The 13138-nt window shown below is 39.5% G+C and overlaps 1 protein-coding gene across 1 annotated transcript; it reads left to right on the plus strand.

Annotated features, from left to right (window-relative positions):
• Positions 1 to 1458: 1458 nt before the first annotated feature.
• On the plus strand, positions 1459 to 12221 carry mylk2 (myosin light chain kinase 2; the record flags this gene model as incomplete). Its single annotated transcript, XM_053643690.1, has 15 exons — positions 1459 to 1726; positions 1914 to 1999; positions 2227 to 2314; positions 2599 to 3760; positions 3853 to 4046; positions 5944 to 6046; positions 6293 to 6386; positions 6475 to 6584; positions 8292 to 8433; positions 8512 to 8582; positions 9103 to 9231; positions 9963 to 10034; positions 10608 to 10688; positions 11517 to 11649; positions 11747 to 12221. Coding segments are annotated over 15 exons (2814 nt in total), but the record flags the coding sequence as incomplete, so codon positions are not given.
• Between the last annotated feature and the right edge of the window lie 917 nt (positions 12222 to 13138).

The following is a 13138-nucleotide window of genomic DNA, read 5'->3' on the forward strand; positions in this document are numbered from 1 at the left end:
AACATATAGAAAAAGTTACTGATGCTCTAGAAGAACATCTTACCATTTTAAAATCCAATCTTTTGTCTCCAAAGTTTGTAAGAGGAAAAAGATTGCAATGTATCTTAGATGCATGCCGACAGTTTATCATGATCTTGATGTTTATTATCCAACCCTAATTCTACAGTTATACTATAATTTTCTATAATAGCAGCTCTGACGGTAGTGCTGCTGAAGACAAGTCTTCAAATTTTTAATAAAATTTTATATATATATATATATATTTATATTTATTTACTTTTTTTTAATAAAGTAGCCTTATCTAAGCAAACAGTCTAATAAACAGATTCATGTGTTAACAAAGAAAAACATTTATGGTTAAGCTTTCTATGAGGATATGTTTAACATTTTATGGAAGGAGTCTCCAGTGCAAGCACTCTGTGTTTTCTGCCACAGGAAGTTTCCATGGTGGAGGATATTGCACTTTCCGGTCAAGCAGTAACATTACAAACTGATTATTTATTTAATTAGTTTATTTAAACGCTTATTAACTGCAAAATAGGCTGTTGAGGGGACAATAAGCTTCTGTATCGTACAATAACAGGAACATGTTTTATGAATGTTCCACAATATTAACACTTGGACAACATGAACAATATTGTCTAGGTAATAGGAGTGTTCTATTTGTCCTCATCCTTTACCCTTCTGTGGTGATATTTTAATGACCATGGCCCATTCAGCATAGACACAGTATGGTATGTATAGGATTCATGTGTTATTGTCGTAGATCCGTGTGCCCCCTTGTTGAATGTGGCCAGCCTGACATACCTCATTTATCAGTTACTATTTGAAACTCCCCTCCAATCGTGTTCCCTGCTTGTTCTGGCTATTTCTGGTGTGGTGGTGGCCACTGAGCTCAGATAAAAGAAGAATCTGAAAGGTTGTTGCATTGGCAGCTTCAGGGGGAACCAGTCATAACCATTCTCTCTGTTCATGCTCTCTTCCTTAAGACTTGATATTAGACTGCCATCTCTGTAGGTAAGTGAGTGTGTGTTTGGACCATGATAATGCTGCTGATTCTTACATTCAGGGTCATGTTTAAGTTTTGACATGTTTGGAGATTTGCATGAAATTCCATTGTGTTTAACTTCCCTTATGTTTTTAAATGATATAAACCTGATTATTTTGTGTCTAATGTTATTGTCTGTGTGTGTTTATGAAAAGAAAAAAAAAAAAAAACAGAACAGACCGTTAATGGTATTAAAATATTCAAAGAATGTATTGATTTAAGATTGAAGGTCAAAGCGTTATGATTTATGACTTCTCAGTGACACTTACCAATTAGGTTCCTATATACATTTGAGGTTCAAAGGTTAAAGGTAATAAAACTTCTTGTCACAAACACCTGTTTACTTCTTTATTGCCTACAATTGACTTGTGCAGCTTGTTGCCTGCTTCTGCTGCCGGCTTGGTTGATGTTTAGTGAACGTGCTGTCTGTAAAGTGGCCCGCTTCTCCTGCCTGTGACCCAGCCACTGTGGAGGTCAAGATGGATGACCTGCACCGTAAACTAGATCAGCTTTTAGCACGTGGCTCTGGGGGAAGCTGCCCAATGTGTGGGCTCTGCACCCAACACAGCAGGCAGCAAGAGGCTACAGCCAGCCAGCTCTCAGCTCAGGCCAAGCTCCTCGAGAACCTCGAGAAGAAAGTCATGGACCTGAGGAATGCACTGGAGGAACTGACACATGGTAGGTTTACTGATACGATGTGACGCCCACTTTCTGCAATTGATGGTTTTCTGAGTATATACTGTGTGTTCTGAAGTGTGTTCAGAAATATTCTAATATAATAAGTTGAAATATCCACTGAAATGATTTTATTTTTCATTATATTATATTAAGCGGCATTTTTGCATGTGTCCCTTAAACTTTAAAGGTCTAGAAGAGAGGTCTTTTGAGAAAGTGTCTGTACCTTTAGCAGCTCTGCAAAGAAGGAAATCTTTGCCTGTACGGACATCGGTGGTAAGCAGAGATCCATTACACTGCTTAATTTTTCAATCTTAATTCACTGCATACCTACTTCACATTGTTAATCTATAATAAACGCCCTTATTTTTAGTAACCGTATCATAATATTTCATTTTTAATTGATGTTAGGTTTCTTGGAGGTTTCATATGATCATTGCATGCATAAGATGTTTTCAAATGACCATTTTTATCGGCTGTCCATTGCGTCCATTCAACCACAGGATGAAGTCTATGTGCAGTTGGATAAACTCAGAGATCAAAAAATAATCCAGCATACTTTTAATGCACCCTGTGGGAAAGGTCACAAAGGTACCTATTTTGTCTTCAAACACTATGTCTGTTAGACTCCATTAACTTGGAAAGTTGGCATAGATCCTTTTAAAGAGTAATCTGCTCTGACGTGATACTATAAGAGTGGTTGACTGGTATGTTTAACTATAGACACTGTGTCCCAGAACACACCTGTCAGGAGTATAAAAAGCAAATGAACTCATCGATAGCTAGCATACAGTGAGATAGCATGGTTAATTGAAAAAGGAGACTCCAAATGGTGTGAATGTTAAATGCCCAATGCTGTTTGTTTCTCTGTTCAGACATTCTGATTGAAGACACAGAAGGTGAGGGGCTAAGAGGTAATGCATCACCACTCAGAAATGATTTTTCAGACAACAAAGTTCAGTACGATCCTCAATCACACAAAGAAGTTAACAAAGATATATCAAAAGTGACCCCATGCTGGTCAACATCACAGCCTGGGAATAAAACACCTAATACAGCCAAGATCGGCAAAGCAAAATCACCATTAATCCAAAATAATCCCAAAACAACAGGAGTGGCTGCTTATACAGCTGCAGCGACCTCAAAGATGGATGCACCTTCACGAAAAATACTTACACTCCCATCAACGATGCATATTCCAGCACCAGAGATGATTACTACACCACCAAGGATAAGTCCACCACCACTGGAGATGACTATGCCAAAACCGAAGATGAGCACACCTCCGCCAAAATTGGAGACAATTACACCTTCGCAGAAGATTGTACCACCGATTCCAGTTACAAAAAGCACAACAAAAACAACACCAAAGATCACACAAGCTCCTGTTCCCTTTAAAGCAACTGTGTCTTCATCTAACACAACAACCATACAAACTTCAGTATCTACTGGATCTACAACACTAGTAACAAATCAGAAGATCCAAGGTTTATGGACTGCTCCAGTCACAACAACATCTCCAACTCTGGTTACGTCCATGTCCAATAATCTACCAAGGTTTAATGTAACAGATAATACTGCACCACCATCATCAGTCCATAGTCTTCAAAAGGCAAGTTTGGGAGTTCCTATTATATTGTCACAAGGCAAAGAGATGTCTTTGTTTAAATCCCCTCAATCACCTGTGTCGGAAACAGTAGACTCCCAGCCAGACAGCCCTATCACAAAACCAATGCCAGGAAGAGATGAATTGCTATCGCCAAAGACAATTAGACCTCCTGTCACAAGTTTGGTCACCTCCATGCCCAATTCTCCACCAGAATCCACAGCTACAGAGGATGTTGCACCAAGCCATAAACTTCGAAAGGTGATGAACGCTGGTGCTCCAGTAGCAACAGCACAAAACATAGACAAGCCTTCAACAAATGCACCAACAACAACACTAGCAACTAAATTGTCTACATTATCACCTCCGACACTTTCAGCAGCAACCTCCTTTCTTAAACATGTCTACAGCTGTCCTGACTCCTTGCAAAGGTAACGTGAGCAAGTAAGAGTGAAACAAGCTTTTGTCTTATACTATTCTTTGCATCCAACTGGCCAAAGCAATGCCTTGTACTATTACCTAGTCTTCAGGCCACTGGAGGAAAGGCTGAGTCAGGTACCACAACACCACTGTTCGGGAAGCCTGGCAATGCATCAGCAGGCATCACCTGCACTGGACTGCTAAAAACTGGAGGAATACAGATCAAAATAAGCTCAGAGCCTGAGAGAACCACAACTCGGACCAAAAGGGCACCCAAAACCTGCTTCAAAATTATAGGTAAGAAACAAAAGAGAGAATCAAAAACTAAACCAAAGAAATAGTCGATAAGCCAAGACTTGCTTGGTGTTCAACGTTTGCTTCTTTGGTTTTGGAATGAAGCTTCAAGGCGAATGTATAGCTAACAAATTTAGGGAAGGTTATATCCTCCAGTTTAGCATCGTTCAAACTGTATGCCAAGATCACCACACGCTCTGTTCAAACGATGTCTTGTGTTTCGTGTATGATTATGATTTCATGCGCTGTTTTCTATTAAAATGGTCATGGGGCCATCTAGAACCTGGAATCACTTTCTTCTGCTCAAGCTTCAGACGTAAGAAGGAGGTGTGGCTCAAAATTTGAAGGCGGAATTGTACGTTAGAAGTGAAATTGGTGTATTTTAGACTCATTCTTTATTAAGCAAGGTAAGCTTGCTGCCTCACAGATCCAGTGACCACGGTTCGATCCTGATCTCAGGTTACTGTGTGTGTAGAGCTTTATATGTTCTCCCCATGTTTGTATGGCTTTCCTCCAGGTTCTCTGTATTCGTCTCGCTGTCCAAAAACATGCAGCTAGGTGGATTGGCTAAGCTAAATTGCCCGTATGTGTGAATGAGTGTGTGACTGTGTATGTGCATGGTGCCTTGAACTAGCATCCCATCTGGGTTGAATTCTCCCGCCTTGCGTACAGTGTTCCTGGGATATGCTCTGGATCCGCTGTAGCCTTGACCAGGATAAAGCGGTTACTAAAGATGAAAGAAAATGTCCATTACTTGTTAACAATGTTCACCTTGTAGTTTCAGTTTAAAACGAAAGAAGCAAACTCCAGACACTAAACGTGTCTTGGCTACATTTCAGTTGAATAGGACGCTGTGTAATGTTTTTGTTATGGTTGTAAATTTCTTATGAGGACTCATACAAACTATTTCTGGCCTGAGTAGTGCTTTATATTTTGTAAGCCTTGGGGCAGTGGTGGCTCAGTGGTTAAAGGCGCTGGGTTATGGCTCAAAAGCCCCAGCACTGTCAAGCTACCACTGTTGGGCCCTTGGGCAAGGCCCTTACTGCTCAGTTGTATAAATGAGATAAATGTAAGTCGCCTTGGATAAGGGTGTCTGCCAAAATGCCATACATTTAAATGTAATGTGTCATTTTAAAGGTCACTAGGTTGACAGGTAGAGAAAATAGACTTGATTTGTTGTGCTTCATGTCCCTTGTATTTTACAGAATGCTTTAATTGGTAGATTTGTGCCCTCAAAAATATCTGTTCACAATTTAATCTGCAAACTTTGTTGTTGTTGTTGTTTTTTTTCCAGATTATTTTGTACATTTTGCAAACATGAGATGAGATGCGGACATAAATACAGGAGTTAATATGATAATACGATGGTTATTTCATTGCTGATATCTACACATTAAAATATATAAAGCACAAGTTTTGAATTTGACCTTAAGACCTGGTATCCAGAACAGGCTAATCCCTGGCTTCATTGCTGCCCTGTACACATTACTTGCAGCTGTTCAGACCTTGGGAAACAGACGGAGAGACATAGATCAGGTGTCGGCATGCCCAGCATGCCTTTTTTATTGTGTTGCATCATACAAAATACCACTACGGTACACAACACTTCGTTTTGTTTAATGTGTAATGTCACATTAAGCTAGCTCAGACAAGCTATTTTAACTCCCGATCAAGAAATTCTTTCACAGCTAGCATTGTCGTGATGAACATCATACGGTGTAAAGCAGCCTTAAATCACTTCTCATACAGCCCTAAAACTGTAGTCAGGTCAGTAAGCAATGAATAAAACACCGCCTCTGAGAATTGTGAAGACTCTGACTCTTATTATTCTATTCAATTATTCATAATCATCTCAGATTTGTGAGGAAGTTAAAACAAACGTTTCTCCTGCTCTGCGTAGACGATGTTCCTCCACAGCCAGCGCCTTTCCCACATCGCTGTGTGTCTCTAAAGACGAGTCCACCATCTGACTTCAGTATCCACACCCGAGAAGTGCTGGGAGGGTGAGCTCAAAATAGGACTAATGATACAATATTTGTTCTAACTATTATACTATAAAGCCAATCATATAGACATGAATTGTTCATGGAGACTCCGTGTCATTGTGTGATTGCTGCGACGGACTTAAGAGTATTTAACAGTTTTTCCATGGTTTATAGCGATACAAATAAACATAATGATGCATTCATTTCTTTTAATTGAGTACAAAAAGGCACGTCATACATTCAACTAATATTCTCTCATTTTAGTGGACGTTTCGGCAAGGTCCACAAATGCACAGATAATAAATCCAGGCTACGACTGGCAGCAAAGATCATCAGTTCGAGAAGTGCCAAAGAAAGGGTGAGCGCTCCTTCCTTGACCTTCCTTTCAGTTCAGGAAACTGTGAAGGTGAGCAGAAGTGAACTGTGGAACTTTTCGTGTTTGGCAGGAAATGGTGCTGAATGAGATCGAAGTAATGAACCAGCTGAATCACCCCAACATCCTTCAGCTGTTTGATGCCTTCGAGACCAAAAATCAAATAGTGTTGGTACTGGAGTAGTGAGTATCACTCAGGTTGTTACCTATATATTTTTTTAAATGCTCAATTAAGTGAAAACGAAATAAATAACAACAGTGAAAGTGAGTTGGGGCGTACACGTAAATGTACATTCAATAAAATGGAGACGAAAAATAACGATGTTATACTGTGCTACATCTTCGTAGCGTGTTTAGTTTAGGAATTTGTTCACATTTTCCAGCTCCAGTAATAAGTCGTCACCCCCCTCCTCCTCCCCCTCCTCCTCCTCCTCCCTTTGAAGCAGACCCCTATTCTCCATCCCTTCTTGTAACCTCGTGTTCACACTGGCAGCATATTTTGCATTATGGCACTCAACTCTATGTTGGTTGCTAGTGGGGGTTTCTATCTTGAATTTATTGTTGGTTGTCATGGTTTTCATCATAGCTCCAGGCTATTACATCACTATCTACACAATGCATGCAAAACCACTCATTTGAGGCTCTGTTGAAAGTGTTTGCCCTTTCATTGGGAGATCACGAGTTTGAATCTCAGCGATGCCGTTCATGGCCGACAGCCAATGGAACAAAATTGGCTGTGTTTTCTGGGTGGGAAGGACGTCATGTGCTTACAGCATTCGGCAGATGCCCTTATCCAGAGTGACTTACATTTATAAATTGATTTATACAATTGAGGGTTAAGGACCTTGCTCAAGGGCGCAGCAGTGGGATTTGAACTCACAACCTTCTGGTCAGAAATCCCATGTCTTAACCACTGAGCTACCACCACCAATTAGAAGGCTGATGTCTTAACTCGTGTACAGTATGTGGAAGATGGCGGATATTACTTGCTTCTGAGCGTGTTACGCTGCCCTGTGATGCAGCATGAGCAGCAGTTCGAAAATATGCAGTTGGCTGGTATCACGTGCCTCGTAAAAAGTACGTGTTAGCCTTCACCCTACCTCATTTGACCAGATCTGAACAAATCAGTTGTTTCAATCAAATATGAAAATTCCAGAAGGAAAATAAATCCATTTAGTGTTAGGATGAGCCAGACATAATGTTTGCATTTTATGATTTTAATTATATTTCTTTACACAAAGCACTTAAATCCTGTAGGTTACATGGCCAGTATCACAAATCTAAGGGAACATAAATACCAACCTTGACTCTTATTGTTATTGGCTTCTCGTTTGCATGAAGTTGAACTTTTTCCTCATCACTTGGGTTGCTGTACTGTATGTGTGGAATTGTACATTTCTCTGCATGTCTGTATAAGTTTCCTCCAAAAAATGGGTAGGTGGATTGGTGACTCTAAATTGCCCCTGTCTCTGTGTGTGTGTGTGTGTGTGTGTGTGTGTGTGTGTGTGTGTGTGTGTGTGTGTGTGTGTGTGTGTGTGTGTGTGTGTGTGTGTGTGTGTGTGTGTGCCCTGAGATGGACTATGTTGTCCTATTCACGGTGTACTGTATTCCCGCTTCAAAACCAAGCCTCTAATCCACCACCACCCTGAACACGATAAAACAATTACTGAAAATGAATGAAAGAATTCAGTCTTTAATAATGCGCTGTTAGTTATTTAGTTTTGAGAATGAGAATAACAGTTGATCATAAATATCTCTGGTTATTGTTGTTGTTTTTTTTTTTTTGACTGCTCATATTCAGAATTGTAAAATATAAGGCTTTTTATTGAACAACACAAGACATCAGAGGTTCAGGCCAGCGGTTCTAAGGACATTCTGAATTACCTGTAGTGTGGAGGGAGGGGAGCTGTTTGAGAGGATTGTGGATGAGAGCTGTCCCCTGACTGAAGTGGACGCCATGGTGTTTGTGAAGCAGATCTGCGAGGGAGTCCAGTACATGCACCAGATGTATGTCCTGCACCTCGACCTAAAGGTATGACCCACTGTCACGCATTCAACAGCTGTAACACAAGTGTTAATCAGCGTGTCTTACGAGCTGCTTCACTTTCAGCCGGAGAACATCCTTTGTGTGAATCGGTCGAGTCATCAGATCAAGATCATCGACTTTGGGCTTGCCAGAAGGTAGAGTGTGTGTGTTAATCTCTTTCAGATACTTGTAAATATCTGTCAGGGCTTTGGACTTGCTATGCTGTGTTTTGGCCCATTCTTCCCACATGTTGTCTTCCCTCTGTCGATTAATTGTGTCATTACTGCCACCTATGGCTCATTTCCCCTGTGTGTGTTTAAGTTGCCCTGTTCCTTAGTTTCCTGGCTAATAGTGGTTAATAGTGTTGCTAGGCTAGTCCTTCATGTCTCATTGAACTTTTACCCCATGTGAGTCCATCTTTGCAACTGGGTCCCTGTGGCTTGCTGGTAGCGCATCTGACTCTCACACCGCAGACCTGAGCTTTAGTCCCGGCCCTGACAAATATCTACCAGAGTGTTTACATGTACAAAATAAACAGCAGTCTCTTTTTGGCAATACTTTGATTACCATGGTTACACGCACTACGAAATCTACTAATAACAGATCTACATAATAACATAATCTGATAATAACAGATCTTTGGTCCCTATAACCATCGGCTCTTTTCTCCTGTAGGTACAAACCACGAGAGAAGCTCAGAGTTTCGTTCGGGACACCTGAGTTCCTGGCACCAGAGGTGGTCAACTTTGACTTTGTTTCCTTCCCTACAGATATGTGGACTCTAGGAGTTGTCACATACATGCTGTAGGTCACGCATATACATTTCCATACTGTTGTTTAAATTTGTCAAATTTGTGAAAAGGAATGATTGTTTTGACTGAAAATCCTCACAAGCAACTCTAAAGAGAATAAAAGAATACGTTTGAAGAAATTAAAAAAATTTAATTCTCCAAACAAAAAACCCCCCAAAAAACTCAAACCACCCAAAAAAATGTATGTATTTATTTATTTATTTTAATTTCACAGATAATTTATACAAGCCAGTGAGGCAGAATCATGATCGAATCTCTGTTTGTCAAGCAGATCAGGATTGAAGGCCGTGCTGATCAGCTGAACAGGGCCAGGATTGAGTTTTGACCTCATATGAGGTCATATAATTTCTGTAGTTTATCTAAGCAAGCTGCACATTTATTAACATATATGTTAATGCTGAATCAGAGATAACTGAAGTGTTTGATTCCTCTTATACCACAGGAATTCCAATGATTACGGTTTTTATTCATTAAGAAACTACACGTCATACTGTGTGCATAAACTTTTGACCGGTAGTGTAAGAATATAACGGACAGTCCGACAGAACTAACTGTATTCTCAATGGCCATGGTGTAACTGAACATGCCTGAGCTTGATGTTTTGCAGAGACATTGCAGTGACATTAGGATTTTCGTGCATAATGTGTGAAGCTAGGGTTTAAAATCACAGAAGGCGGAGCCAGCTGGAGAAATTGTGCCAAACTTTTCTTCTATTGCCCACAGATTAAGCGGCCTATCTCCATTTCTGGGTGATGATGACAGCGAAACCCTAAACAACGTATTAACAGTCAACTGGTACTGTCGTCTTTTACCCTAACATCCTGAACATTTTCATAGTACTTTTCAACCTAATCTCTGTACGCAACCTCTGTACTGTATGTATAATGTACAGTGCATGTGAATATTCATTAAATGAACAAAGCAAGTGAAAAAATGGTTATATAGTTAAAGAGAAGCTACTGAATTCCTTTAATAAACATATATACAAAACAAATATGTATAGAACATTTGAATGAAATCTTCAGGCGATTGTAAATTATGCTTTAAATCTGTATAATTTACCCTTCCAGACTAGGGACTGCATAAGAACAGTCCCAAGTCCCTAACTCCTTCATTGTTAAAATGTCATCGTTTCAATTCATGATGTACAGTCGTATATTTTAAACAATTATTGACAGCATTCACCAACTGCCCTTAGACGTCCATTATAAGTGAGTTTGGGTTTGAGTTCTTTCTCAATACAGAGAATTATGACAAAATTCATGTCCGTGGTAATTGCACATAGAGATTAGACCGAAAAACAGCAAAACTGTTTTTCAGCATTTTGTTTCGTGCAATATTTACTCTCAGTGTTATTTCCCTGCACAGGTATTTTGACGAGGAGACCTTTGAGCATGTCTCAGCTGAGGCCAAAGACTTCATCTCCAACCTGCTCATCAAAGAGAGGAGGTGAGGCATGGACACCTTTAGGAGATCTAATGCATTCATCTGAATTCGGACGTGGGAATTTGGAGCTCGGAAATGTGTCATTTCAGAACTCCACCTTGTCGAGCTTTTTTTCTACAAACTGGAGGGGAAAAAAAACACATGGATGTCAAATCTTTTAAGTCTTCAAGTCTTTTATTTGCTCTGTCTGAGCACCAAAAGCTCATGAACTAGCAACGACCTAGCCAGCTAACATTAGCGATATGAGTGATAACTTTAATGTTCATGATACACCATCTCAAAACAGAGAACTGTCTGGTCAGTGCTATAGATTTAAGGAGCTACTGACTATGTATTTTGATGCAATAGGTAATACTCAATATAATCATTTAAAAAGTAGTATAAAGCGATCTAAAGATATTATAATATACTATATAATCATGTACAGTGGCAAAGTGGTACATTATTTACTGTAGATGGCAGCCATATTGAACTTTCCATGTCGAAGGGGAATTTTCTTTGGTTTTCTTGGAATGTCAGGAAGGTTTCCGCAACCCTGATGTCACGTAAACCGAGCATATAAATAGGTCGGTAATTAAAAGGAGCATTCTGCCAACACTATTGTTTAATATGTTATTTGTCATGATATGTAATGGATACTGTACCAGAGTTTTGCATCTTTGCATTTTGGCTATGTGATGTGACTCATGAGGTGAAAACTCTGCCAGGGTCATAAGGCGAGGAATGGGGCTCCGGCATGTTTCACACTAGTTATACATATAAGATTTACACAGCTACGAGCCAGACAGGGCTAATTATTCTCACTCTTTCTCTTTCTTTTCTCTTTTGCAGTGGACGTCTTAGTGCTGCTCAGTGTCTTAAGCACCCCTGGCTGAATAATATATCAGAGAAAGCAAAAGGCAATAATATTATCCTAAAGTCACAGGTTCTCCTCAGGAAATACATGGCCAGACGGCTGTGGAAGGTAAAAAAAAAAAAATTCTACATTCATACACATAAAACAATATGCCATATGTAATAATCGTTCTATGTGCTCTCTCTCTCTCCCTCCTTTCATGCAGAAAAACTATATTGCTATAGCAGCAGCCAATAGGTTTAAGAAGATTGGCAGTTCAGGATCCCTCACAACACTGGGAGTTTGAAATGTTGCTCATCACTGACTTGTACCAAATGTAATGTTATTTGATCATGTCTGTGCGCTTACTTGTTCAAGACGCCATGTTAATATCTAAAGATAAACAGAAGTAATGTTACAAATATTTAAGTAAATTTTATTCCTGCCTCAGGCCCAGTGTTCCCAGAATAGGCTCCAGAGATACCATGACCCTGATCAGATCAGAACAGTACAGGCGTTAATGTTTGCAATGTTAGACTTTTGGCTCCAGTGCAAACTGAAGAAGTAAACATGATGAGTTTCATTTCTGTGTAGCGTTTTTTTTCCTTATAGCTGAAATAAGAATAGGAAGCACACTAGTAAAAACAAACACCAGTAATTCCCCACAATATGAATATGAATTGATACTACGGACTATTCGTTTTAAGGCTGCAGCACTGATGTCATGTCTTGTTTAAGATTAAACTTAAACCAAGTCTTAACAATATGGGTTTTCTCTTTATTAAGCAGTTGCACATGCACTGTGCAAAATATTTTTTGGTTCAGATTCCAGTGAATGCCTAAACATTACAAAAAAAACTGAAGATACATTTTCTCTTCAATATCAGATGCATCAGGTGACTTAGTGGTTATCACACTTGCCTCGCAACTCCAGGGTAGGGGGTATGATTCTCACCTCCGTCCTATGTTCATGGAGTTTGCGTGTTCTCCCTGTGCTTTGGGAGTTTCCTCTGGGTACTCTGGTGTCCTCCCTCCACAGTCTAAAGACATGTGTTGTATAGGCTGATTGGTGTGTGAATGTGTGTGATTGTGCCCTGCGATGGGTTGGCACCCTGTCCAGGGTGTCCCCCACCTTGTCCCCGGGGATAGGCTCTAGGCTTCATGTGACCCTGTGTAAGATAAGCGGTTCAGTAAATGGATGGTCATCAGCATGAAATATTTTTCTATATTTTTATTTTAGAATTTTTGTTTAAGATATTGAAAGATTTTTTGTGTGTATTTCTGGTATAATATTTGATCAGTTTTTTATTGATGGTATTCCTACACATGGACAATCTATTTGCTTCTGAATATACCATACTGTGCAAAGTGTTATACACATGCAAAGATATGCTATAAATCAAAGGTACCGTCAACAAATAATGACAATTAAACATTTCTACAAAGCAGTAAACAGTAATATGCTTAAAAAGGCAATATTTAGCATGACATTCCTTTGATTTTGAAAAATGCATCAGCAGTGTCAGGTAGTTTGTGCAGTTTTATAAGGAAATTAGCGATCTTATACATAACGTATAAAACTAAACTAAACATAAATACTTTTACTGAGCATCTTGGA

This window comes from Ictalurus furcatus, chromosome 15 (genome assembly GCF_023375685.1).
Source record: "Ictalurus furcatus strain D&B chromosome 15, Billie_1.0, whole genome shotgun sequence".
Lineage (NCBI taxonomy): Eukaryota > Metazoa > Chordata > Actinopteri > Siluriformes > Ictaluridae > Ictalurus > Ictalurus furcatus.